The sequence below is a fragment of the Staurois parvus genome, unplaced genomic scaffold, assembly GCF_062004578.1.
Source record: "Staurois parvus isolate SC_StPar_1 unplaced genomic scaffold, SC_StPar_1.0 ptg000013l, whole genome shotgun sequence".
Lineage (NCBI taxonomy): Eukaryota > Metazoa > Chordata > Amphibia > Anura > Ranidae > Staurois > Staurois parvus.
The window spans coordinates 16,941,670-16,968,429 of record NW_028317809.1 but is presented as its reverse complement, the minus strand read 5'-3'; the positions used below and the strand labels follow the sequence as shown (position 1 = coordinate 16,968,429).

General features: G+C 39.8%; 1 protein-coding gene across 1 annotated transcript in view; it reads right to left on the bottom strand.

Moving 5' to 3' along the window:
- Positions 1-26,760, bottom strand: part of FRAS1 (Fraser extracellular matrix complex subunit 1) — a 680,896-nt gene that overhangs the window by 102,298 nt on the left and 551,838 nt on the right. The window contains exons 42-47 of the mRNA XM_089676214.1: positions 25,196-25,386; positions 23,255-23,408; positions 20,961-21,224; positions 19,997-20,185; positions 18,772-18,891; positions 14,493-14,672 (exon numbers count right to left, since the gene is read on the bottom strand). Of these exons, the coding sequence (XP_089532340.1) occupies positions 14,493-14,672; positions 18,772-18,891; positions 19,997-20,185; positions 20,961-21,224; positions 23,255-23,408; positions 25,196-25,386 (1,098 nt within the window). The remainder of the gene's footprint in view (positions 1-14,492; positions 14,673-18,771; positions 18,892-19,996; positions 20,186-20,960; positions 21,225-23,254; positions 23,409-25,195; positions 25,387-26,760) is intronic.

Below are 26,760 nucleotides of genomic sequence, written 5' to 3'. Positions count from 1 at the left end.
AATCGCTGAAAATTCGGGGGTAAAATCACAGGTAAAAATGAGGAAAAATAGACGGTAAAATCACGGGTAAAATTGTGGGAAAATCAGGAGTAAAAACACAGCAAAATTGCAGGTAAATTCCTGTGTAAAATTGCATTTTCGGTGGCCATTATATTGGCCGATATATTGTTGCATCCCTAATATGTATAGTGTATACACTGTTACTAGTGGAGGAGTTGCAGAGACTCTTAGCTGAAGCTATGGGAGGCAGGACAGACCCAAAGGGTTTATTTACTAAAGCTGGAGAGTCCAAAATCAGACTCCCTTCTGCATAGAAACCAATCAGCTTCCAGGTTTCATTGCCAAAGCTTCATTGAACAAGCCGAGGTTAGAAGCTGATTGTCCTGAGTGTCCTGAGCTGCAATTCTTAGAACACTGCCTAGGTGGGAGGTAAAGACCAGGAGTCTGACTCCTCCAACTACAGTGAGCAGGGAGGAAATACATCACAGCTTCCTAGAAGAAGAACTACAGAGGAGCTGTGCCAAGACCAGTGGCTGGGGGAATAGGAGGAATAGCAGCCACCAGTCTTACAAACAGGAAACCACAGGGGATTAACAGTTTTATTTGAAAATCATCAGCTTATTTCAGAGAAACTACTGAGTGAACCAGAAGATGGAGGACATATTTAGTGAAGGTAGGAGATCAGCAGCAAGGACATGGAAAAAAAATTTGCCCGGAGTTCTGCTTTAAAGAAACACTGTACTTTTGTTAAACATATTCCATAATCTTAGTCCTATTCATCAAAAGTTGACTTTGGATGGCTTACGGTTTCAATACTCACTGACACTGACATCTAAAAGATTAAAACTCTGCCTGGGCTTGTGCATTGGAACATTCAGAACCCTCAAAATGTCTGATCTAAACCTTAGAGGGTGAGGGACAGCAAATGAGTTCATATGGAAGCCATAGTACTGTATTTTCAGTGTGTACATACAGTATTTTTAAATATTATTGTAGAATTTATGTGAAAGAAATTTTTATTGTGACTTCACATTTTAGCTTGCTTGCTCTTCCAAATTGTATTTGCTGTATTCCATTTACAGATATATAAATGCTCCTTCTGAAGTTAATTAGTATATTGAGCAACATGATTAGCATCCATTGCTTAACCAATGGCATATATGCATTTAGTTGTACACAGCTTACTGTGCTGAAATCGCGCTTAAAGCACAGTAACTAAACTGTCATGGAAAGCTCCCGATACATACTTGCAATCATGAGCTTTCGATCATGTGACTGCTGTGACAGCCAATCACAGTGGTCACATGATTGGAATCCCCAATTAATTTATAGGGCCAGGAGGTGGTGCCAAGAAGGGGTAAAAGCAATCTCACCTTCCTTCATTCTGCTGCTCTCTTTTGCAACTCTGTTCAGCCACCAGGTGTGAACAAAGGCAGCCAAAGTAGCTCACAGCATAAGCAAGGCTGAGGACTCACTATCTGCCATTACAAAAACACTCTGGGCCCATCACCAAGAACCAATGTTGGCACATAAGAGAAAAGAAAGTGAGTCACATGTTCCTACATGCTTGGAATTACTTTGTATTTTCTTTACTCCCAGCAGCTCAACAGAGCAGTAAGCTGTGGATGCTGTGTAGCCTTATTGTGGAGATGTATTTTATTAACCACTTGCCGACCAGCCACTGTAGAAATACGGTGGCAGGTCGGCACGGCTGTGCAAAACCACGTTTTAAAACGTGATTTTGCAAAACAGGTAGGAGGCACGCACGAGGCGCGCCTCTGCCCTACCTGTTCCGCCGATCGCGGCCGCAGGTGTCAGTCGCCGGGTCCCAGCGATTAGTGGCAATCACCGACAGAGAGCATGGCTGCAGCAGCTCTGCTTTCTGTCAGTTCCCTGTCAGCTCCTGACATGCTGATCAGGAGAGAAGAGTTTATCTCTCCGGATCAGCGTGTTCCCATGCAGTACACACCCCCGCCCCCTAGTAAAACACTCCCCTCACACAGTTCAGCCTTTCATTGAATAAAAAAGTTAACCCCTTCCTCCCCAGTGCCATTAGTACAGTGTCAGTGTTTTTTTTTTTTTGCACTGATCACTGTATTGGTGTCACTGGGGATGTGAGTGACCCCAAGTCAGTTCCCTCCCAGTGTTAGAATGTCCGCCGCAGTCCCGCAGTCCTGCCATAAGTTGCTGATCGCCGTCATAAGTCGCTGATCGCCGCCATTATTAGTATATAAAAAAAATTAAAAATCCCAGTATCTTTCCCGCCATTTCTAAACGCTATAACTTTCACGTAAACCGATTAATTTACACGTATTGGTTTTTTTTTTAGCAAAGACATGTCGCAGAATGCATTTTGGCCAAAATTTATGACGAAATTTGATTTTTAAAGGACATGTTTTATAGCAAAAAGTCCAAAATATTGTTTTTTTTTCCTCAAAATTGTCAGCCTTTTTTTTATAGCGCAAAAAATAAAAAATGCACAGGCGATCAAATACCACCGAAAGAAAGCTCAATTTGTGGGAAAAAAAGGATGTAAATTTAATTTGGGTGCAGTGTTGCATGACCGTGCAATTATCAGTTAAAGTAACGCAGCGCCGTAACACAAACCTCTTCTGTAACCGCTTCCTGACCGCCCTATAGCAGAACAGCTACAGGGCGGACATGGGTTCGCAAAATCACATATATATATACATGATTTGCGCTTCCATGATTTTCACACCCCTACCAGATGGCGTCAGATTGCCCGTCAGTACACCAGTCATCACATTTAACCCCTTGATTGCCAGGAACACGCTCATGCACAATAATCCTCTAGTATAGCGTCTGAGCGGATCAATATCTTTGATCAGGTCAGCACTATACCAGCGTTCACATTAATATAGCGTCCCCAAAAACGCAGCGTTAGCAGGATCAGCCCCGGCACCTGCCAGCACCTGCATTTAGCCCCTACGCTTACCCCCCCCTTCTCCCCCAGCAAGTGCAGTGTCAGTAGGTCCCTGTCACTTGATTCATTGCACACAAAACTGCAGTGTTCGCAGAATCAGGCCTGGTCTCTGTTAGCACTTGTCAGTAAATTTTGATGACTATCATATGCAGCAGAATGCCAGTACTAGTGCCGTGCTACCTTTTGGTGAACTGTCGAGCACCAGCAGTCTAGTACATCTTGGTCTTTCACATATCTCTTAGATTGTAAGCTCCCAGGATCAGGCCCTCCTAACCCTTTTGTATTGAACTGTATTGTTCTGTATTGTCTCCCGTTATATTGTAAAGCGCTGAGCAAACTGTTGGCGCTAAATAAATCCTGTATTATAATAATAATACCAGCACTGCAGTATGACTTTGTGACGTGGCGAGTCCCATAAGTCCAGTACAAGCCGGTGCGGTGGCGAGCACAAGTATTGTCCCGCAGCCACCAAGAATTCGTACACAGGCCCATAGAGCTCCTAGTATCCTTCCGGATGTGCTTGCAAATCCCGATTGGCAGCCCACAAATTCTGCAGCACCCGTACTTCCCCCCTTCGCTGCCCAACCTGGAATTCAGGTGGAAATAGCAAATGTAACTACTCCCCTTGATTTTTGGAGCTGTTTTTCACAGAATATCTGTATGCGTTGATTGTGGATCAAAGCAATTTATATGCACAACATTTTATCACCGCCAACCAAAATTCAAACCTTGCCAGACCAGTCGCATGGAAACTCATTCCGGTTTTCGAATTTACATTTTTTTGGGCCTAACCCTCAACATGGGCATTACTAAAAGAAATGAATTCCAGTTGTATTGGTCCGCAGACCAGATTCATCAAATGCCGTGTTCTCCGCTGCCATGGCCAGACATAGATATGAGAGTATAATGTGTTTTATGCATTTCAGCAACACACTCTGTCATCCTCGGGGTAACCCTGAATTTGACCGGCTCCACAAAATTCAGCCCCTCGCAAATCACCTTAGCCAAAAATTTACAGATGTCTATACTCCCCAGCAAAACATCTGCGTTGATGAGTCCCTCAGTAAATTTTTCTGGCCGCCTTGCATTCAAACAATTTCTCCCCAGCAAGCGTGCCAGATATGGGGTCAAGATGTAGAAGACCTGTGAGAGGGCAACAGGCTATACTTATAAGTTTCAGATTTATGGGGGAAAAGATAGTCACGTGGAGCCCCCCGGATGCCCAGACTACATGGGGAGTAGTGGCAAGATAGTTTGGGACTTGGTGTCATCCTTTTTCCATACGGGGTACCACTTATACGTGGACAATTTTTATTCAAGCGTGCCACTGTTTAGACATTTGTACAATTTGGAACTGACGCATGTGGCAAAGTGTGACCTAATGTGTGCCCACCATTAGAAGTGGGTGGATGCAAGGCAGTATATTCTAATGGTGGGCATACCACACACTTTTTCTGGCAGAAATTTCTTCTCTTTTTTTCATTCAGCCCACAGGCTGCATACAAAAAAAAGAACATAGCATATACACCCAACAAGGACCAGCGACATACTGGTACATCACTGGATTTGAATGGTTATACCAGGATGATGCCTACAACTGCAGGCATCATCCTGGTATCGTTTTTTTCAGCCGGCGATCGGCTTTCATGTAAAAGCAATCCTATTGGCTAATTAGCTGCAGGATTGCTTTTACAAGCAGCGGGAAATGATGCCCCCCCTCCCCCGCTGCCTTCCACAGCCTTCTTGGGCAGTCTTGCGCCATCGGGGGAACCTGAGAATGCAGCCGGTGTTTCTGCCAGCTGACCATGGAGCTGATTGTGGACCAGGATGGTGCCAATCATCTCTATAGTCTAAGAATTCGGAAGCTACGAGCATTTCATCACTTCAGTTTTGCAGGATATAAACATTTGTAAATTGGGAAAGCATCTGATCACACCAATTTTGGTTTGATTAGATAATGTAAGGGCAGAGGAGATATCTAGAGTCTGATAGACCCCAGATTTCTGAAAAAAGAATATATGACAATGTCCATTGAAGTTATAGGGAATATTTACATTCCCTGTGATAGCATTAAAAGTGATCAAAAAAAAAAAAAAGAAAGATACAGTGTAAAAATAATTTAAAAAATCAAAATGACTAAAATGACTGTGGCGGTATGTATGTAAACAGCGGATGCACCATACATGTGAGCATGACACGTGAACGTCAGATCAAGGGCAGTAATCCTAACACTAGACCTCCTCTGTAAATCTAAAATGGTAGATTTTAAAGGCTTTTAAAGTGTTGCCTATGGATATTAAAAATATATGCAGTTTGTCGCCATTTCACGGGGCATGCGCAGGTTTAAAGCATGTCATGTTTGGTATCTATTTACTCGGCATACCATCATCTTTTATATCTTACCAAATACACCCTGTTCCAAATTATTATGCAAATTCTATTTAAGTGTCACAAAGATTAAATATTTTGTTTTACAGTTTAACTCATGGATGGCATTGTGTCTCAGGGCTCTTTTGATCACTGAAAACAATCTCGGACATCTGTGATAATTAGATTGGCAGGTGAGCCCAATTTAAGGAAAAACTACTAAAGGAGGGTGTTCCACATTATTAAGCAGAGCACCATTTTCAAGCAATATGGGGAAGAAAAATGATCTTTCTGCTGCCGAAAAGAGTGAAATAGTTCAATGCCTTGGACGAGGTATGAAAACATTAGATATTTCACGAAAACTTAAGCGTGATCATCGCACTATTAAGAGATTTGTGGCTGATTCAGAGCACAGACGGGTTCGTGCAGATAAAGGCACATTGAGGAAGATTTCTGACAGATCCATGCATCGGATCAAGAGATCAGCTGCTAAAATACCATTACATAGCAGCAAACAGATATTTGAAGCTGCTGGTGCCTCTGGAGTCCCACGGACAACAAGGTGTAGAGTCCTCCAGAGTCTTGCAACTGTGCATAAACCTTCTATTCGGCCACCACTAACCAATGCTCACAAGCAGAAATGGCTGCATTGGGCAGAAAAATACATGAAGACTAATTTTCAAACAGTCCTGTTCACTGATGAGTGCCGTGCAACCCTGGATGGTCCAGATGGATGGATGGTTGGTGGACGGCCACCCTGTTCCAACAAGGCTGCAACGTCAGCAAGGCGGTAATAGTGCCATGTTTTGGGCCGGAATCATGGGAACAGAGCTGCTCGGCCCCTTTAGGGTCCCCGAGGGTGTAAAGATGACCTCTGCAAAGTATGTGGAGTTTCTGACTGACCACTTTCTTCCCTGTTACAGAAGGAAAAACTATGCTTTCCGGAATAAAATCATCTTCATGCATGACAATGCACCATCTCATGCTGCAAAGAATACCTCTGCATCAATGGCTGCTATGGGGATAAAAGGAGAGAAAGTCATGGTGTGGCCTCCATCCTCCCCTGACCTCAATCCTATTGAGAACCTTTGGAGCATCCTCAAGCAAAAGATCTATGAGGGTGGGAGGCAGTTAACATCCAAACAGCAGCTCTGGAAGGCTATTCTGACATCTTGCAAACAAATTCAAGCAGAAACTGTCCAAAAACTCACAAGTTCAATGGATGCAAGACTTGTGAAGCTGCTATCAAATAAGAGGTCCTATGTTACAATGTAACGTGACCTGTTAAAATGTTAAAAAGTTAAAATGTTGTTAAAAGTTTGATTGAAATAGCTTTTGATATATGCTGCAAACACAACAAATGACAATTTTCAGTTCTTTACAACCTATAAAGTGTTTTGAAACTTACTGTGCGTAATAATTTGGAACAGTGCATTGTAAGTTTTTTATGTTTAAAAAAAATACTGTTATCATTAGGAGGTTTGTTCAATAAAATTTGAATTGTACTCTTAATAGTTGATAGCATGAGAAATATGCTGACTGTTATTTACATCAAGTATTTAGGTAAATGAGAAAAATATAATTTGCATAATAATTTGGAACAGGGTGTAATTGGCCAAAATATTGTGTTTTTCTGCATTAAAAGTAAAAAAAAGTTTATTTTTTTTTTAAAAATTGCTTTTGAAAAATCACTGCGCGAGTACTATGTGCCATAAAAAATTGTAGTACCCACCATTATATTCACTAGGGTGTCTGCTTTAAAAAAATATATAATGTTTGGGGGTTTCAATTAATTTCCTAGCAAAAATACAGATTTTTTTCATGTGAACAAAAAGTGTCAGAGCAGGCTTGATCTTCAGGTGGTTAGAAGAGTGAGTGATGTGTGGCATAAACTTCTAATGCTGGGCATAAAACGTCCCCACCCCACCCCAAAACGACCCCTTTTTGGAAAGTAGACACCCCAAACTATTTGCTGAGAGGCATGTTGAATCAATAGAAAAATATATTTTTTTACCACAATTTTTTGGAAAATGACAAAATTTTTTTTATTTTTTTACACAAAATTGTCATTTAAATGATTTATTGGTCACACATGACATGAGTATATGTGGAATTAATCCCCAAAATACATTCTGCTACTTCTCCCGAGTATGGGGGTACCACATGTGAGAGACGTTTTGGCAGTCTAGGCAAGTACAGGACCCCAAAATCCAATAAGCACCTTCAAGCTTTTTAAGGGCTTTATTTCCTCATTACACTTCCTGACTACTTATCACAGTTTCGGAGGCCCTGAAATGCCAGGATAGCACCAAACCCCCCCCAAATGAGCCCTTTTTAGAAAGTAGACACCCGAAGGAATTTGATAAGAAGCATGGTAAGTATTTTGCAGATCTCATTTGTTGCCACAAGTTTCTGCAAAATGAAGAAAAAAAACAAAAAACAAGAACATTTTTTCTATTCTTTTTTTTCAAAACCTTGTGAGAAAAAATGAGATCTTCAAAATACCCACCATGCCTTTTTAAATTTTTTGGGGTGTCTACTTTCCAGAAAAGGGACATTTGGGGGGGATGGTGCTATCCTGGCATGTCAGGGCCTTCAAAACTGTGATAGGTATTGAGGAAGTGAAGTTACGCACCTTCAGTCTTTCAAAGTGGTCACTGGATTTCAGGCTCCTGTATGTGGATAGGCTCCCAAAAAGTCCCACACATGTGGTATACCCATACTCGGCAGAAGTAGCAGAATGTATTTTAGGATGTAATTCCACATATACCCATGGCTTGTGAGAGAAATAAATCATTTAAATGACAACTTTGTGTAAAAAAAAAAAGTTTTTGTCATTTTCCAGAAACTTTTGGAAAAAAATAAATCTTACATGGACTCAATATGCCTCTCAGCAGATAGCTTAGGGTGTCTACTTTCCGAAAAGGGGTCATTTGAGGGTGTTTGTACTATCCTGGTATTTTAACACCTCAAGAAATGTGATGAGCAGTCAGAAAGTAAAAGTTGTGTAAATTCCATTATCTACAGTCAGGTCCATAAATATTGGGACATCAACACAATTCTAACATTTTTGGCTCTATACACCACCACAATGAATTTGAAATGAAACAAACAAGATGTGCTTTAACTGAAGACTGTCAGCTTTAATTTGAGGGTATTTACATCCAAATCAGGTGAACGGTGCAGGAATTACAACAGTTTGGATATGTGCCTCCCACTTGTTAAGGGACCAAAAGTAATGGGACAATTGGCTTCTCAGCTGTTCCATGGCCAGGTGTGTGTTATTCCCTCATTATCCCAATTACAATGAGCAGATAAAAGGTCCAGAGTTCATTTCAAGTGTGCTATTTGCATTTGGAATCTGTTGATGTCAACTCTCAAAATGAGATCCAAAGAGCTGTCACTATCAGTGAAGCAAGCCATCATTAGGCTGAAAAAACAGAACAAACCCATCAGAGAGATAGCAAAAACATTAGGCGTGGCCAAAACAACTGTTTGGAACATTCTTAAAAAGAAGGAACGCACCGGTGAGCTCAGCAACACCAAAAGACCCGGAAGACCACAGAAAACAACTGTGGTGGATGAGCGAAGAATTCTTTCCCTGGTGAAGAAAACACCCTTCACAACAGTTGGCCAGATCAAGAACACTCTCCAGGAGGTAGGGGTATGTGTGTCAAAGTCAACAATCAAGAGAAGACTTCACCAGAGTGAATACAGAGGGTTCGCCACAAGATGTAAACCATTGGTGAGCCTCAAAAACAGGAAGGCCAGATTAGAGTTTGCCAAACGACATCTAAAAAAGCCTTCACAGTTCTGGAACAACATCCTATGGACAGATGAGACCAAGATCAACTTGTACCAGAGTGATGGGAAGAGAAGAGTATGGAGAAGGAAAGGAATTGCTCATGATCCTAAGCATACCACCTCATCAGTGAAGCATGGTGGTGGTAGTGTCATGGCGTGGGCATGTATGGCTGCCAATGGAACTGCTTCTCTTGTATTTATTGATGATGTGACTGCTGACAAAAGCAGCAGGATGAATTCTGAAGTGTTTCGGGAATATTATCTGCTCTTATTCAGCCGAATGCTTCACAACTCATTGGACGCCGCTTCACAGTGCAGATGGACAATGACCCAAAGCATACTGCAAAAGCAGCCAAAGAGTTTCTTAAGGGAAAGAAGTGGAATGTTATGCAATGGCCAAGTCAATCACCTGACCTGAATCCGATTGAGCATGCACTTCACTTGCTGAAGACAAAACTGAAGGGAAAATGCCCCAAGAACAAGCAGGAACTGAAGACAGTTGCAGTAGAGGCCTGACAGAGCATCACCAGGGATGAAACCCAGCGTCTGGTGATGTCTATGCGTTCCAGACTTCAGGCTATAATTGACTGCAAAGGATTTGCAACCAAGTATTAAAAAGTGAAAGTTTGATTTATGATTATTATTCTGTCCCATTACTTTTGGTCCCTTAACAAGTGGGAGGCACATATGTAAACTGTTGTAATTCCTACACCGTTCACCTGATTTGGATGTAAATACCCTCAAATTAAAGCTGACAGTCTGCAGTTAAAGCACATCTTGTTCGTTTCATTTCAAATCCATTGTGGTGGTGTATAGAGCCAAAAATGTTAGAATTGTGTTGATGTCCCAATATTTATGGACCTGACTGTATACCATAGTTTGTAGACGCTATAACTTTCACACAAAGCAATAAATATACACTTACTGGGATTTTTTTTAACCAAAAACATGTAGCAGAATACATTTTGGCCTACATTTATGGCAAAATGTTAGTTTTTTTGAATATTTGTAATGACCAAAATGAGAAAATATTGTTTTTTTTTTAAAAAAAATTTCTTCAAACATTTTTTTGTTTATAGCGGCAAAAATAAAAAGTGCACAGGTGATCAAATACCACCAAAAGAAAGCTCTATTTGTGTGAAAAAAAAGGACATAAATTTCATTTATGTACTGTATTGCATGACCGCACAATTGTCTGTTAAACTAGCACAGCGCTGTATAGCAAAAAAATGGCGTAAATTGCAGTATCTATACCAGGGGTGGGCAAACTTTTTGACTTGAGGGCCGCAATGGGTTCCCCATACTAATTCATCCCCCATATAGTAATTCATCCCCCCTATAGTAATTCATTCCCCATATTAATTCATCCCCCATATTAAGTCCCCAAGTCCCCCCTGTGTCAATTCACTTACCTTTGCTCCGCGCGTTCCTCTCGCCGTGTTCCCGCGCCGTTCCGGTCTTCAGGGCGGACTGTGAGAGGAGCCTAGCTCCCCTCACGTTCCTCACGCTGCCCCGCCTACACACATTCTGACAGCTGATGTTTGCCACGCTCCGCGGGCCGGATTAAAAGGTCCGCCGGGCCGGATTAAAAGGTCCGCCGGGCCGTATACGGCCCGCGGGCCGTAGTTTGCCCATTGCTGATCTATACCATAGTTTGTAGACGCTATAACTTTCACACAAAGCAATCAATATACACTTATTTTTTTACCAAAAACATGTAGCAGAATACATTTAGGCCTAAATTTATAACTAACTTTGAGTTTACTGTATATTTTTTATAGCTGAAAGTAAAAAATATTGTTTTTCTTCAAAATCTTCGGTCTTTTTTTGTTTATAGCGTGAAAAATAAAAAGCGCACAGGTGATCAAATACCACCGAAAGAAAGCTCTATTTGTGTGAAAAAAAGGACGTAAATTTCGTTTGGGTGCAGCATTGTATGACCGTGCAATTATCAGTTGAATTAGTGCAGCGCCGAGTAGCAAAAAGAGGCCTGGTCATTAAGGGGGGTAAATCCTCAGGAGGGCAAGTGGTTAAAGACTTTAGAAATAAGGTGATGTTGCGGGATTGAGCATTAAAGTGAACACCTTGTTTTTGCCATTCAGGGTTAATTTTATGACTGTAAAGATGCAGATATACAAATATGGTATATGTGTAGATATACTTACAATATTTTTAAAACATAAGCCTTAACTAGGATTTCTTATAAATAGGTATATGTGGTGCTCACTCCTATATTAGCTCACTGTGTCATCCTAATGCTGTTAACTAATTGACATACTGTTTAGGTGGAAGAAAAAAAAAAAAGGAAAACTAAGAATAAAATATTTTATCCCTACTGGGTACTGTGAACAACAATGAAGCTGTAAATCATAAAAATTATACAGTGATATACAAATAGCAATATCCTGATGCTATTACCCTAGGGGTAAAATATTTTATTATTAGTTTTTCAATTTTTTTTTATTTGCACCTAATTAGTATGTCAATTAATTAGTTAACAACAGTAGAATGACACATATAGGAGCGAGCGCCACAGTCACCTGTATATAAAATTTCCATTTGGGAACACGTTTGATGTGAGCACCTACTCCAAAGATTAAAGTGGGTGTAAAGGCTGAAGGTTTTTTACCTTCATGTATTCTATGCATGAAGGTAAAAATCCTTCTGTGTGCAGCTCCCCCAGCCCCCTCAATACTTACCTGAGCCCCATAGCGATCCACCAATGTGAATGCCAGCCTCGGCTGTCCTGGGTCTCTGCCTCCTCACTGGCTGAGACAGCAAGCAGGAGTCATTAGCTCCTGCTGCTGTCAATCACAGCCAGTCAGCCAATGAGGAGAGAGGGGGGCGGGGCCAAGCCACACTCCATGTGTGAATGGACACACAGGGCAGTGGGTGCTCTCATAGCAAGCTGCTTACTGTGGGGGCACCCCACAAACAGGAGGAGCTAGGAAAGCCTTCAGGGGACCCGAGAAGAGGAGAATCCAGGCTGCTCTGTGCAAAACCACTGCACACAGCAGATAAGTATAGATATGTTTGTTACTTTACAAAAAGAAAAAAACTAACCATAAGGCTACGTTCACACTAGCCTTGTTTGCAAGCGGCAGACAGGCGTTTGTGAAGTGTTTTTACCGTTTACCAAACGCCTGGGAAACTTCTGCACTTTGCAGCACATGGTGCTGTTCAAACGGGAGCGTTAGCGTCGCGTTGCGTCACGGCAAAACGGACAACTCTGGTCGAGTCAGGAGGAGTTGAAGCCTCCTATTCAAGTCTATGGTGCCGCTCTGGAGCTCTAACACCATTCAAACTTCATTATAGGTGTTTGTGGGGCATTTTTAATGCTTGGCAAGCGCCTAGCAACCACCGCTAAACCGTGCATGCGGTGTTTGCGAAGCGCTAAAAATGCTCCGCAAACGCCGTACCAGCGCATGTCAAATGCTAGAGGGGCATTTGGCAAGAGTTGGAAAAACAGTCAAGTGTGAACGAGCCCTTAGAATCGCTTTAACATTCCCTCATATCCATATACACTATATTGCCAAAAGACATCCCTTCAAATCATTGGGTTTTGGTGTTCCAATCACCTCCATGACCACAGGTGTATAAAATCAAGCACCTGTGCATGCAGATTGCTTCTACAAACATTTGTGAAAGAATGGGTCGCTCTCAGGGGCTCCGTGAATTCAAGTGTGGTACTGTGATAGGTTGCCACCTGTGCAGTATGTCCATTTCCTTGCTACTAAATATTCCACGGTCAACTGTTAGTGGTATTATAACAAAGTGGAAGCAACTGGGAACAACAGCAACTCAGCCACGAAGTGGTAGGCCACGTAAATAGACAGAGTGAGGTCAGCGCATGCTGAAGCACACAGTGCGCAGAAGTTGCCAACTCTCTGCAGAGTCAATAGCTATAGACTTCCAAACTTCATGTGACCTTCAGATTAGCACAGCAGTGCATAGAGAGCTTCATGGAATGGGTTTCCATGGTCGAGCAGCTGCATTTAAGCCTTACATTACCAAGTGCAATGCAAAACGTTGGATGTAGTGCTGTAAAGCACGCCGCCACTGGACTCTAGAGCAGTGGAGACGTGTTTTCTGGAGTGACGAATCACACTTCTCTGTCTGGCAATCCGATGGATGTGTCTTGATTTGGCGGCTGCCAGGAGAACGGTACTTACCTGACTGCATTGTGCCAAGTGCAAAGTTTGGTGGAGGGGGGATGTTATGTGTGGGGTTGTTTTTCAGGGGTTGGGCTTGGCACCTATTTCCAGTGAAGGGAACTCTTTAGGCATCAGCATATGAAGACATTTTGGACAATTTCATGCTCCCAACTTTGTGGGAACAGTTTGGGGATGGCCCCTTCCTGTGCTAATATGACTGCGCACCAGTGCACAAAGCAAGGTCCATAAAGACACGGATGAGCAAGTTTGGGGTGGAGGAACTTGACTGGCCTGCACAGATTCCTGACCTCAACCCGATAAAACACCTTTGGGATGAATTAGTAGAGACTGAGCCAGGCCTTCTTGTCCGACATCAGTGCCTGACCTCACAATGCGCTTCTGGAAAATGGTCAAACATTCCCACAGACACACTCCTAAACCTTGTGGACAGCCTTCCCAGAAGAGTTGAAGCTGTTATAGCTGCAAAGGGTGGGCCAACTCAATATTGAACCCTACAGACTAAGACTGGGATTAAAGTTCATGTGCCTGTAAAGGTAGGTGTCCCAATACTTTTGGCAGTATAGTGTATAAATATTTTGATCAATTATTTCCTCCAACCTAAGTGGTAGCGCACAGGAACTACACTATATCTTCACTAGGTTTATTCACATTTTACATGGCCATGTCTACCTAAAAGTGATATTGTTGTTTTAGTTGAATTGCACATGGGCAGATTTTACAGTTCCACAAACCTGCTACAGCTATATGATTGCTCGATGTATTCTCTATAATACAGCATGAACACATCATTGGATTTCCAACTTCTACAGGCATCTTTGTTATGGCCATATGGGATGAGGTGGAGATACTAAATGCTGAAGATAATAACAATTCTTAGATTGTAAGCTCCAAGGAGCAGGGCCCTCCTAATTCTCTTGTATTGAACTGTATTGTTGCTGTATTGTCTCCCTTTATATTGTAAAGCGCTGAGCAAACTGTTGGCGCTATATAAATCCTGTATAATAATAATAATTACTAGAATCTGTATGACATAGTTTACCTGTAGGTGATTTAAACCACTGCATCAACTACAGTATCCGTTTTGAATAGAGCTGGCCTTTAAAATCAACTAAGACCAAATAAATCATCTAGAATTTAAGACAACTCATTTTAAGAATGTGTTTCGCATTCCCCTGCTTTAACCTGAAAAGGAGAAACTGTACCTGGGGAACCCACGTGCTCCAGGCGTCCCAGACTAGGTTGTCTGGTGATGTGAAACAGAAGCTCTCTGGGTTCGCTGTCCTGATCTGTGGCTGACAGTTGCTGTGTGGTGATTTTCTTCCAGGAGTTTTCATCCAAGGTGAGACCTTTGTTGGCAGTAATTGATGGAGGCTGCCTGTCCTCTGTAAGAATAATGAGTACAACAAAGCATGCTTAGCAGTCAGATTTACAAGCCACTCAATAAATGCCTTGGCTGGCTAAAGGTTAAAAAAGTTACATTTTAAATTATCGGCATAGTTTGCAGGGTGTTTTAACTTTTCAGAAACCTCTTGGAAATGTGCTTGAATGTTAAAGGGAACCTGTCATAATCAGAGTAAAAGTCACTTAGAACACCAAACCCACACTATGCCTCGCAAGCCATAGCAAATGATGCCCTGCCTAAAAAAATAACTTCAGGCCTCACTGTCACTTGTCCCTTAAACTTCACAGCAGCTATCTATCTTTCACATTGTGTCCACAAGCTCTTAGTTTTTTATTCTGTCTCTTTCTTACAGTGATTCCAAAAGCACAGTTTTATTTTTTTTAAATAACAAATATGTCATACTTACCTGCTCTGTTCAATGGTTTTGCAAAATGCCCTGATCATCTTCTCCTGTCCCCTACTCCCTGCAGAGTGCCCCCATAGCAACCTGCTTGCTATAGGGGCACTTGTGCATGCTCGCACCCAAGCCAGTTCTCTGTGTCCATAAGTACGGCTCAGCTTGGACCCCTGCTCCCTCCTCACAGGCTGATTCCAATGGCTCCTGCTGCTGTGTGTGAGCTATTGAGGAAGGAGAGAGCTGAGAGAGCTTCTGCTCCCGTGCACATCACTCGATTGAGATCAGGTTCAGGTAAGTATAAGGGGGAACTGCTTGCAGAAGGTTTTTTTACCTTCCTATCATAGAATGCATTAAGGTAAAAAAAAAACTTCTGCCTTTAGATCCATTTTAACACTTAACCCCACACTATGTCACTGAAAACCTGTTAGGTTGAATTCATAGTTTTGTGTGCGTTATAAATAATTTTTATGCACCGCTATTAACAACAAACAGAAAATTGATGCGCTAATCACAATAATGCCACAGACATTCCAAAACAAATAATGAGATAAGAAGACAATAAATAATACACCATAACATAATCAGTAAATGGAAGGAATATGGGAGTGAAGGGAAACGTGAATAAAGGTCCAAAAAGAGGACCAAAAGGTGTAACAGACAATAAATCGTGACCGTGGGCAAAACGCACAGAAATAATCAGGGAGAAATAAAATATTAACTAAATCACAGTAATAGTGGGACATATGAATATATTACTGTGCACCGTAAAATACAATAACACAATGAAGAAATAAATAACATGTGACTAAAAAAAACGTTCAACAAAAACGCATAAAAAAAAAACGATTGTTGAATCCCACACCAGCTAAATTCCCTCCTCACCTCCACGCCCAGACCCCAAGGGGCCAAAAGGCTTTCAGGACACTCACTGCAGGGGCCCTTAAAGTGGAATCCCAAACGGTGATGTAGGGATGATATCTCCCACTCTGGTGGACCATACTGTTCAGCGGTGGTAATATATCTTTCACCTTTGGACACGGAAATCCGCCAGCGTACAGAACTCCTGCCAGGGGTTCGTTGGACCAGAAAAAACAACCAGCTCACAGCACTCCCAGGGAGACAAGAAAAAATGCTTCCATAGTGTTATATTGTAAATGAATCAAATTTATTGTAAAGACAAATGTGCACTTACATGGGAACAGATCAAACAAGGCATCAATCACGTGTTGATATGGGTGTACTGGGTGTACCAATATGGCTGCAGCCGTTTGTGTCAGAAATGACATCATCACATTCCACTCTCCGACCTACGCGTTACATCACTGTCACGTGACTTCACCCCCTAATCTGTTCCTATGTAAGTGCGCATTTGTCTTTACATTTGATTCATTTACAATATAGCACTATGGAAGCACTTTTTCTTGTCTCCCTGGGAGTGCTGAGAGCTGGCTGTTTTTTCTGGTCCAACGAACCCCTGGAAGGAGTTCTGTGCGATGGCGGATTTCCGTGTCCAAAGGTGAAAGATATATTACCACCGCTGAACAGTGTGGTCCTCCATTGAGGGAGATATCATCCCTACATTGCCGTTTGGGATTCCACTTAAAGAGCCCTTGCCGTGAGTGTCCTGAAAGCCTTTTGGCCCCTTGGGGTCTGGGAGTGGAGATGAGGAGGCAATTTAGCTGGTGTGGGATTCAACAATCATTTACCTATCCACGTTGTGTTTTTTTTTTTTTAATGCGTTTTTGTTGGACGTTTTTGCACATGGACTTTATGTCGTATTTACAATTTTTTTAGTCACGTTATTTATTTCTTATGTATTTTACGTTGCACAGTAATATATTCATTTGGTTTCACTGTGCGTTTATATCACCATTTTGTTTTATACTAGTTGCACTCTATATATGTTTGCCACATTTATTTATAGTATTTATATGGTCACTTATTAGTCGTTTTATGTTACACGGCCTTTTGATGCACATTGTGGTATGATTCTTTAGTCACATGGTCACAATTTTTGGCCTCACTGTGCGTTGTTATTGTCATTCTTCTGTGATAAGTGGTTTGTCCACTTTTAATATTCAGCACTTCATTTTGTATTTTTCACATTTTGCTCCACTTTCTCACCAGTTGTATTCACGTTATTTCATTTATGTTGTGACGGACTCATATGTCCCACTATTACTGTGATTTAGTTAATATTTTATTTCTCCCTGATCATTTCTGTGCGTTTTGCCCACGGTCACGATTTATTGTCTGTTACACCTTTTGGTCCTCTTTTTGGACCTTTATTATTTCACCTTTCCCTTTACTCCCATATTCCTTCCATTTACTGATTATGTTATGGTGTATTATCTATTGTCTTCTCATCTCATTATTTATTTTGGAATGTCTGTGGCATTATTGTGATTAGCGCAACATCAATTTTCTGTTTGCTGTTTTTTTGCTAGTGGTAAAGCAAGGTGTGTGCTGCTGTTCCTATAGTCCCATCTTTTCTAGTAGCAGCACAAAAAGTTTTTTACATATTTTATGCACTGCTATTGTCTTCAATAATCTATACAAGGCCCCAAAAATAACAAAACAATGCATCACACAGATGTGAATTATCGCATTTTAAGACAATAGCTAAAATGTGTACATGCATTAAAACCTTAGGTGTGATAGGTCCTTAGTCTTTAATTCCTAAACTCTGCCCCCCCCTTTATTCAGCTACCCCATAGTCTATCCCCCTCTAATTACCCTCTGCATTTTTTTGCTAAACTTATACCCCCCTCCGAAAGACCTGTGTTCAAATAAGACAGGATGCAAATGTAGCTACTTTGAAAACAGATCCTATGCTTCAGTTGAGGGTTTTTGTATGATAAAGTAGAGCAGCATTTTATTTCAAACATAATGAAATGCATAGTAAAATACAATTTTGTATTTAAAAAAAAAATACAATAGTTTTTAACTGACTCTAATCCATTCCATGTGTATGATGGCAGATAACTGTCTCCAGACTAGTCATGAAAAAGCACTCCTTATCCTATCCAAAGTGCACATGTTAATACTTACTGTTTTAACATTTGTTGAAGTCCTTTAGAGGTGTTTTTCATGTTGTTAAATACTTAATTTGAACTAACTTGAATGGCAACCTTCAGGTTTTTTTTGTAACACAAAACATTGGTGTGAACACAATTTACTGAAAACAGTGGGCTTTATCAAATCCATATGCAACCAATGTGAGCAAGGAGTCACAAAACCTATTTACATAGTAGATTAGTCACATGGGTAAAAACACTTATTGTCCCTCCACATATTTCTACACCCTCGTTAATGAGCTTGAACATTACCTTGCACTGCATATAGGCAACCTATTTATTTCAAATAGATTTTCAACATACTGAAAACCAGACCTGGCCCTTTTTTTCCAATGCAGTGCACCACAACGCCCAATAACGCAAGGAAATCTCCCCAAAATAGGGTAAAATGGCTTCCTTTACAGCTGTCACTCAAACAAATGTCCTCAATGAAAGACTTCTTTTACTTCCTGTTCCGGTGACAAATGTATAATGATGAATTTCACATTGGTTTCTGTCCCAGTAATCTTTCCCCTCTCTACCCAAAACAAGAAATGCTAGGGCTTTGGATACTGTTAGAGAACAGGATAGGACAAGAACAGGATATTATCATAAACATAACTTACCTAATATGCTTATATAGAAAGACTGGTCTATCAATGCATTATCTTCTGTATCAACCACATCAAATTTTAAAGCAAAGCTCCCACCCGATTCTCCTTTCTTGTGCTTGTACTGAATGTATCCTAAAAACATCAAAATTATAAATAAACTTTAAGAATTCTATCACACAACCATACTGTTGCTGTATTTGCAAAGTAATCACTTGGCAAGTGGCATATTTCAGACAATTGCTTTTCTTTATTACTGCAAGATAAATACAGCATTACAGATGTGCTTTGTTAATCGAACAATTTATTTTAAAATCAGATGAGACAACATTAGTCACAAGATAAAGGAGAGAGAAAATCATAGAAGAAGGGCACATTTATTAAAAGAATGCAAAATAATTAAGATTGGTGCCTTTTTATAACAACACTGATCCCCAATATGTGGTTTCTGGAGAAAATATATCCAGTTATGAAAGACAACATACAGCATTCATAATGCCAGTGGGCAATTTATTGTCACTTTGTTAAAATTTTAGTCAATGTGTTTATATTACTTATATAAAGAATGAAAATAGACTAGAGACATGTTTATGAAGGATTTTGCTGTACATTTGCGACCTGACACATTGGGGTTTATTTACTAAAGCTGGAGAGTCCAAAATCAGACTCCCTTCTGCATAGAAACCAATCAGCTTCTAACCTCAGCTTGTTCAATGAAGCTTTGGCAATGAAACGTGGAAGCTGATTGGTTTCTATGCAGAAGGGAGTCTGATTTTGGACTCTCCAGCTTTAGTAAATAAACCCCATTATGTTTTGGTCAACATTTGCAGTATTTAAAGCTTAGCTTATAGTCTACGTAGCGAACGTATCACTTAATGTTTAATAAAATGTACACCTAGAGGTTCCCCCACCCTTCCCACAGATTTCTTTCTGAACTGAATAACACATTTACAGAAAAAGCCAGAAGAAAGAAACAAAAAGGAAAAGGTTATCATGGTTTGAAAATGTTAAGACTTTGTGATGCCCTCTCAGACTGACCTCCTAGGATCTGAATCAATAGTATCATTATGGTAAGCCTTGCACTGTGACTTGGTAGCCTCCTACAATTTTTTTATACTATAATTACAGCAACATATCTTAGGACACACATGCTCCTTTGTCTAAGTAAATATTAGTGCACATTTAAAATCTTTAAAAATGTAATATAAAATGTTATACTACATATTTAATTATTTATCACCTTTATTAATATCTGACTGAGTAAAACTGGCAATTGGTCCCTTTACAGAAATGGGTAGCAGATTACTGTTCTTTGATATCAGCAGTTGTCCCACAGCAGGGTCTTTCTTGATGTCATATCGCAGTTTTTCATTATCTGAATCTGTGTCAGTTCCCTTTAAATTCTTCTCAGTTATGGTAGCTGTAGAACCTTGACAGGAAAACAGAAAAAAGTAAGTTATTGAGCTATCTGGTTTTGCAACAAACGATGCCATTATAAAAAAGGATCATTTAATAAATAGCTGTATTTTTTACATGTTTTCAGTCACTTAGGACTGAATGTATATCTACAGGAAAGTGTATGGGTATTTCAAACATCCTTAAAAATTTGCTATGAGAGTAAACATAATACACAGGGGCTTTGACAGACATTGATGGACATTAATTGACTGATGTTGAGATTCACAGACTACAGCAAATTGGGACACATCATGACAAAGTGTGTGATGGTATTCTGACATCAGAACATATTGTATATATAAATATTTTATAGGTAGAACAACAGGCATAGGCATACAGGGTGTGTATGATATTACTCTTATATTATGTTTAGCCAAGGCAACACAAAATAGAAAACAGGTCAAACTTGAAAAAGTTAGAATATATGGCAAGGTAAATTAAAATGATTTAACTAGACAGTTCATTTTCTAGGTTGCTGTATAAAACATATGAGCAATTTAAAGTACATATTAAGATGTTATCACTTCATTGTTATGAAGTCTACTTAGAACAGGTCATGGGCCCCAAGATTAGTTTTATCAAACATTTAACTGAAATGTATTTTGGAATGTATAGTAGTAATAGTTTGGATTGTATGGTAGCATCCCAACTTTAAAAACTTTCAGATTGGATTTACCTCCTCAAATAAAGTTAGTATACTGTTGACTTTAATGTCTGTATGTCTGAGGAAAAAAAAGTTGAGATACCTGCTGAGATCTGCAGGCCTCTGTTTACTGCCATCCTTGGGGATGCCTTCCTCTGTGGCTCAATATTAAACTGCAGTCTTCCACTCTCGGTGTAGCGACCATCTGAGAGAGAGAACCTAAATTCATCTGAATGTGTAGTTCCAACCTCAGGTATATATACAATCAGTTCATCCAGTACATCTTGGTAAGTAAAGAAGGAGTCTTGAAACAGGATACGGCCATTATCCAGTGGTTCAGAGTAGAATTGCCTCCTCCGTAAGTTCCCTATGGCAACGTGCAACACAGAAACAGTTACTTTCACAGTATCCATATTAAAAGAAAGAAAACAGGTTTGAAACAAAAATAAAAACACAACTGATATGTAGATAATTTATTAATGCTATTAATTTATCAAAGGAAAAAAATTAAAGTAGAATATGTCAGCAGATACCCTTGATTGGAGTAATAGATAGTTTTTTTGCTTTTGTTAATATTAAACAATAACAGGTTTTCATCCTTCCAGGCATATGCACAAGTGTATCTAACACTAACACAACACAGGTGTATCTAACACTAACAATTTTACCTTTTAGACTTTAAGGAAACATGTCCTATTGAGTCCTAAAAATAAGGGTCATATGACCTAAAGAATAACTAAAGGCAAAACTTTGTTTTGGATACAGTAAGTGGGGATATAACCCGTCATTTTTATTGCCGTCTGTGTCCCTTTGTGGAGACTTCCCTTCACTTCCAGTACCATAGCTAAATCAGAAACAGAAAATCCCTCCAATGTGAGGAAATCCCTGGTTGTTATTTTTTGCTGCCCCTTCCTCTGAGCTGATGGCACAGGTTCATTAGATCACCCTTTGATGAGACAATTACTTTACATTGAACCCTATTTATTGGATGCATTATTGCAGTTGGCTTCTGGCTTTTTGCCTTGAAGATGGTCTCTCATTTCATCTCCTTGGTTTGGTGAGCACGAATTTCCTGTTCTCAAATCACCCTAGAGGGTGATTTGATGTTTCCCAGGTGCTGTTGGATCCATGGGGTTGACATCTGACCACTCTTGCTCTCCTTGAGTCCACTACGTTGGGGCCTCAGTCCATGCGGTTTCATCCTGGATGTCCATATTTTACAATTGCTCTGATCAATATTGATTTTCTGCAAGTATCATTATAGCAATGGCATAAATGCTACTGAGCACTGTTTATATATGCATATTATCACTCCCTTTCTATGTGCTCATTAGAAACTCTCTTTGTATCCACACTCCTGAAGAAGATCAAAAATGTGGAATGATAGAAACGCGTCAGGATAACCTCCTCCCTTTATGGGTGGTTTTTCATTTTGTGAAGAAAGTTTTCTTGCAATATTTCTCAGAGCGTGTTTTTAAAGATTATGTATTTTTCGCAAATATAAAGATCATGTATTCTCATGAGTATATCTTTTTAATAAAGTATATTCCTTTCTAAAGAAAGATCTTTGCTTAAATGTGTAATGCTGTAGCTTGCTGCATGAAAGTCCTATAGGGTTTTTTTTTCTTTCATACATCTATTAGGGACGAGCAACCAGATACTTGACTTTTTGATAATGGTTGTCATCTGAGTCACCAGAACCAGTGTCCCCATTTTTGGTGGCAACCCAAAATTTGGGATTTTTTAAATATCACTTTTGGTGATATTGGTAAACAGGAAAAATAAAGACGGTGAGTATCTCTAATGGGGCACAGAGAGCAATAAAAACCTGACGTGTTCTAATCCATCTCAACTCTATCAAAGACTTTAAAAAAAGTCTTGCCTTTAGTTATACTTTAAGTTACTGAATATTTTAACAAATTGCACATCCATTACAGCTTAGTATCCCATTGGGGAGATTTACCTTCACTCCCTATCCTGTAGCCAAAACAGGAAGTAATTCCTGCAAATTAAGTGAATTCCTTGGAGTCACCAGACTTAGTGTCCCTATTGGAAGATTTCCCCTCTATTACTTTTCTGGGGACAGCCCAAAATTTGGGATTTTCTGTTACGTTCACTTTCAATGATAATATAAACAGGAGAAACAGAGAGCAATAAAAGCTAACAGATGTTCTAATCCCGCTCCACTCTTTACAAAACTAAAAAAAAATGTTGTCTTTAGTCATACTTTAAGCCTACTTATCAATGTGTCACAAACAATAATTTTGTTGTCTTATAGCCAGCCATCAGATTCCAACCTGAATAAATAATACAAGAAAAGTTTTAAAATACTAATTAAAGTGTGAAATTCAGCTGTAACAGTATGTAACATATACATCATTATGGCTACAGGCTTACCATATAATGGTGTTTTAGTCACTGTGAAAATCAGCTCATTATCTGGTGTATCTATGTCCTGAACACTTAAGCAAGTGTTCCTTATAACAGCTCCCGCATTATCCTGAACACTTACAGGAAGTAAAAATATTTTTGGTGGTTCATCATTTTTGCCCTAAAATACAAATAAAAGCAAAGCAAAAGGAAAACAATAATTACTGAACAGTTTCACACTGTTATATTCCATTACACACTGTACATCCACTATTATTATTACATTCTTAAATAAAAGTTAAAACATGTATCATTTTACTTGTAAGGGTTCATGTACACGGGACGTTTGGAAAACTCTTCTGAATAATGGAAACTGACTGCTTGAAAACGTAGGTTAAAAAACGTCAGTTTACCCGCGTTCGCGTAACGCGTTTAGCTGCGTTTATACGCTTTTGCATTTAGAAGCGTTTTTAAAAGATAACCTCAGGAGACCCTCCCAAATGCCCAGAATGCACTGAAAAATAGTAAATTCACTAAAAAAGGCTACTAAAATACCACAAGTTATTTTATCAAGTCACGCGGAATTTTAGTAGTGAAAAGCATGCATTAATGTTTCAGCTATCAGTAGGATTCCCACTGACAGCTGAATGTAAAAGAAAGAATTACCGGCAATTAAAAAATAATAAAAAAAACTTGTGGGGTCCCCCTCTCCATCCATACCAAGCCTTTCTGGTCTGACACGGATTTTGGGGGAAGCCCCACGCCAAAACAAAAAAAAAATGGTGTGGGGTTCCGTCCAAAATCCATACCAGACCCTTAATCGAAAATGCAGCCTGGCAGGTGGGCTCCCCCCGCCCCCCCAAAGTATTATTGCCGGCAATTCTTTCTTTTACATTCAGCTGTCAGTGGGAAATCCGCTGACAGCCGAAACATGATGCATGCTTTTCACTACTAAAATTCCGCATGACTTGATAAAATCATGCGGTATTTTAGTAGCCTTTGTAAGTGGATTCAAATGGGTTCTTTTTTAAAAATTCTATGCGGTATCCTACCACATACTCGGATGTGGTAGGATACTGTTTAGTGAATTGTGCTATGGATATGGACCAGTCAAAAAACGCTTCTAAACGCAAACGCTTCTAAACACGGTTAGCCATGTTTACAAGCATTTGGCGTTTGAAACGCTGGTAAAATCTACTCCTGAACGCAAGTTTAGAGGTTAGAAGCTGATTGGCTACCATGCACAGGTTTTATAGTGTGAAAGAGCCCTTATATGTTTTTTAAACTCTCACCATATTTTCAGCTATGCCCTCTACTCCAGTAACTCTTACTCCAGCTGCATCCTCTAAAAATGAAAACAAATTAAAAGCCCTTGCTGGAGGGTAAAACCCAAGCAAAATACCTATGGCAAATGGGTAAATCAAGCAATTCAGTAGCAGAGGTCTTGTCGATGCATATAAGATTCATAAAGTTGATTCAATCTGTTGGTATTTATCCAAGAATGAAAAATCAGGTTTGATTGGGTGGGCATTTTAATGTTCATATTCGTCTAGTTGATGACAAACGTGTGTACTTTACAAACTTGTAAGAGGCAACTAAATAAAGAATCAAATAACAAACTCAGACAGTGCAACAAACAAGGTTGGAGTCAGTATCTCTAGGGATGGCATGAGACAAGGTGCTTTCCTAGCCTCTTGCTGCTCCCTCTTTCAGGAATTTCAGAATTGGAATGCCTATGCTGTTTCACTTTGGTCCCTGCTAGCAGGAATAGAGCTGCACACAGACTAGTCAAATATGTGTTTAATGTGCTGTTGTGAGTAAGTGACTTCTCCTTTAAAGTATACATAATATTATTATTCTTTATAATTGTACTACTTGTTATAATTAATTGAGATTACATTTTTATGTGTATATCACCTTACAACAGACTGCAATTAACATTGTTACAAACAGCAGTATAACACCAACCTCTATAGTAATGGTGACATTGTGAACCTCAGACTGGCTGCTTCCATCTGTCATAAAGAAACTAAAGTAGTCAACAGTTGGCTCCACGCTGTCATGAACACTTTGCACATAATATATATGGTTTTCTATGATATCCTGAATTGGAAATGAAGAGTCTGAGCCAATCTGACCTCCCAGAGAAGTTCGGCCACCTGTTGAAGAGAATGCACACACACCTCAGGAAAACTGTTAACAACAAAAGAAATTTGTTTAAAGCTTACCTCTACACACATAATGTTGTAGTTGTATTAGCTGCCAAAGACAGCATCAGATCATGCCCTTAACGTCCACTGCAACAACACAATTTATTGAAAATTGAAGAACACTCCCCTAGCGTGCTGATTTGACAATGAAGAACAGCAGAAGACCAAGGTCATTCCTTTGTCCACTCTGCTTCTTTCTTCTCTTCTCTCTTTTCCCTTTTTCTTTGCATGTCCCGTCAGCACAGCTGCATGCAGTAGAGCTTGATTGACCATGAATGCTTGCACCCCCTCTGGCAGTCTGCTGTAAATTGCCTTTACTTATTTATTTATGTCTTCTATTCAATGAATGCCATTAAACGTTGAATTGCCTTGGTTCCCAAATACATTTATGTGCATTCATCTTTACTGTATAGTTTTTCATGAAAGGACAAAGCAGTCATAGTACAGTACCTTAGAATCATATCTGAAAATGACTATATACCATCTAAACAGACTTACTACATATTATGTGGCTGACTTAGCTGTCACAAGCTACTGGTGTTGTTATTGATTGGAATAGATGCTATATTTAACTTTCTAAATCAAGGGGGACATGCATCACAATTTGTTAGAAGAAAAAGGAAAGATTAAAGTAAAGCTGGCCATACATGGATTGAAATTCATCCGGTTCGCCAGGAACTGCACAAATTTTGTTCCATCTATGAATGCTCCTGCTTATTAGAAGTCAATCTATCTATCGATTGACTTCTCATGAATGGTCCTGCTGGAAAACATCCATTCAATATATCAGTGTATTCTGACGGCAGGGGGATCCTGTTGTCAGAAAGAATACAATGACACAGCGGGGAGCATTTTTGCATCCACATCGAATCTGTGGATGAGTGAATCAGATTTTTTTGTTCAGGTCACTGGTTGAACGAAAAAAACTGACCCATGTATGTTCAGTTTAGGGAGAGAGATGAACTTGCATTCATGAACATACATTTCCTGCAGCTACTGCACTGTTAAATCACAGACTGGGAGCAGTGAGGTGACCAGGCTAATTTGCCTAACTGCAACATAGAACTGTCAGGTCTGAAAGGAAGTGTTGTCTGACCAGGATATGTAAATCTCAGGTCTGGCTGGACAAAATAAACCAATCATTTGACAGGTAAATCAGCTCCTAAATATATAACAATGTGTTCTTAGCTATTTGCCCAGTGTTATGATTTACAAAATAAATATTTATATTTTAACCCTTCTCTCAGTACTTTTGAAAACTTTGCAGTTTTACATGGAGGCAAGGCTGATCTTACAGTGATTTTACCAGTGCAACATACAGAT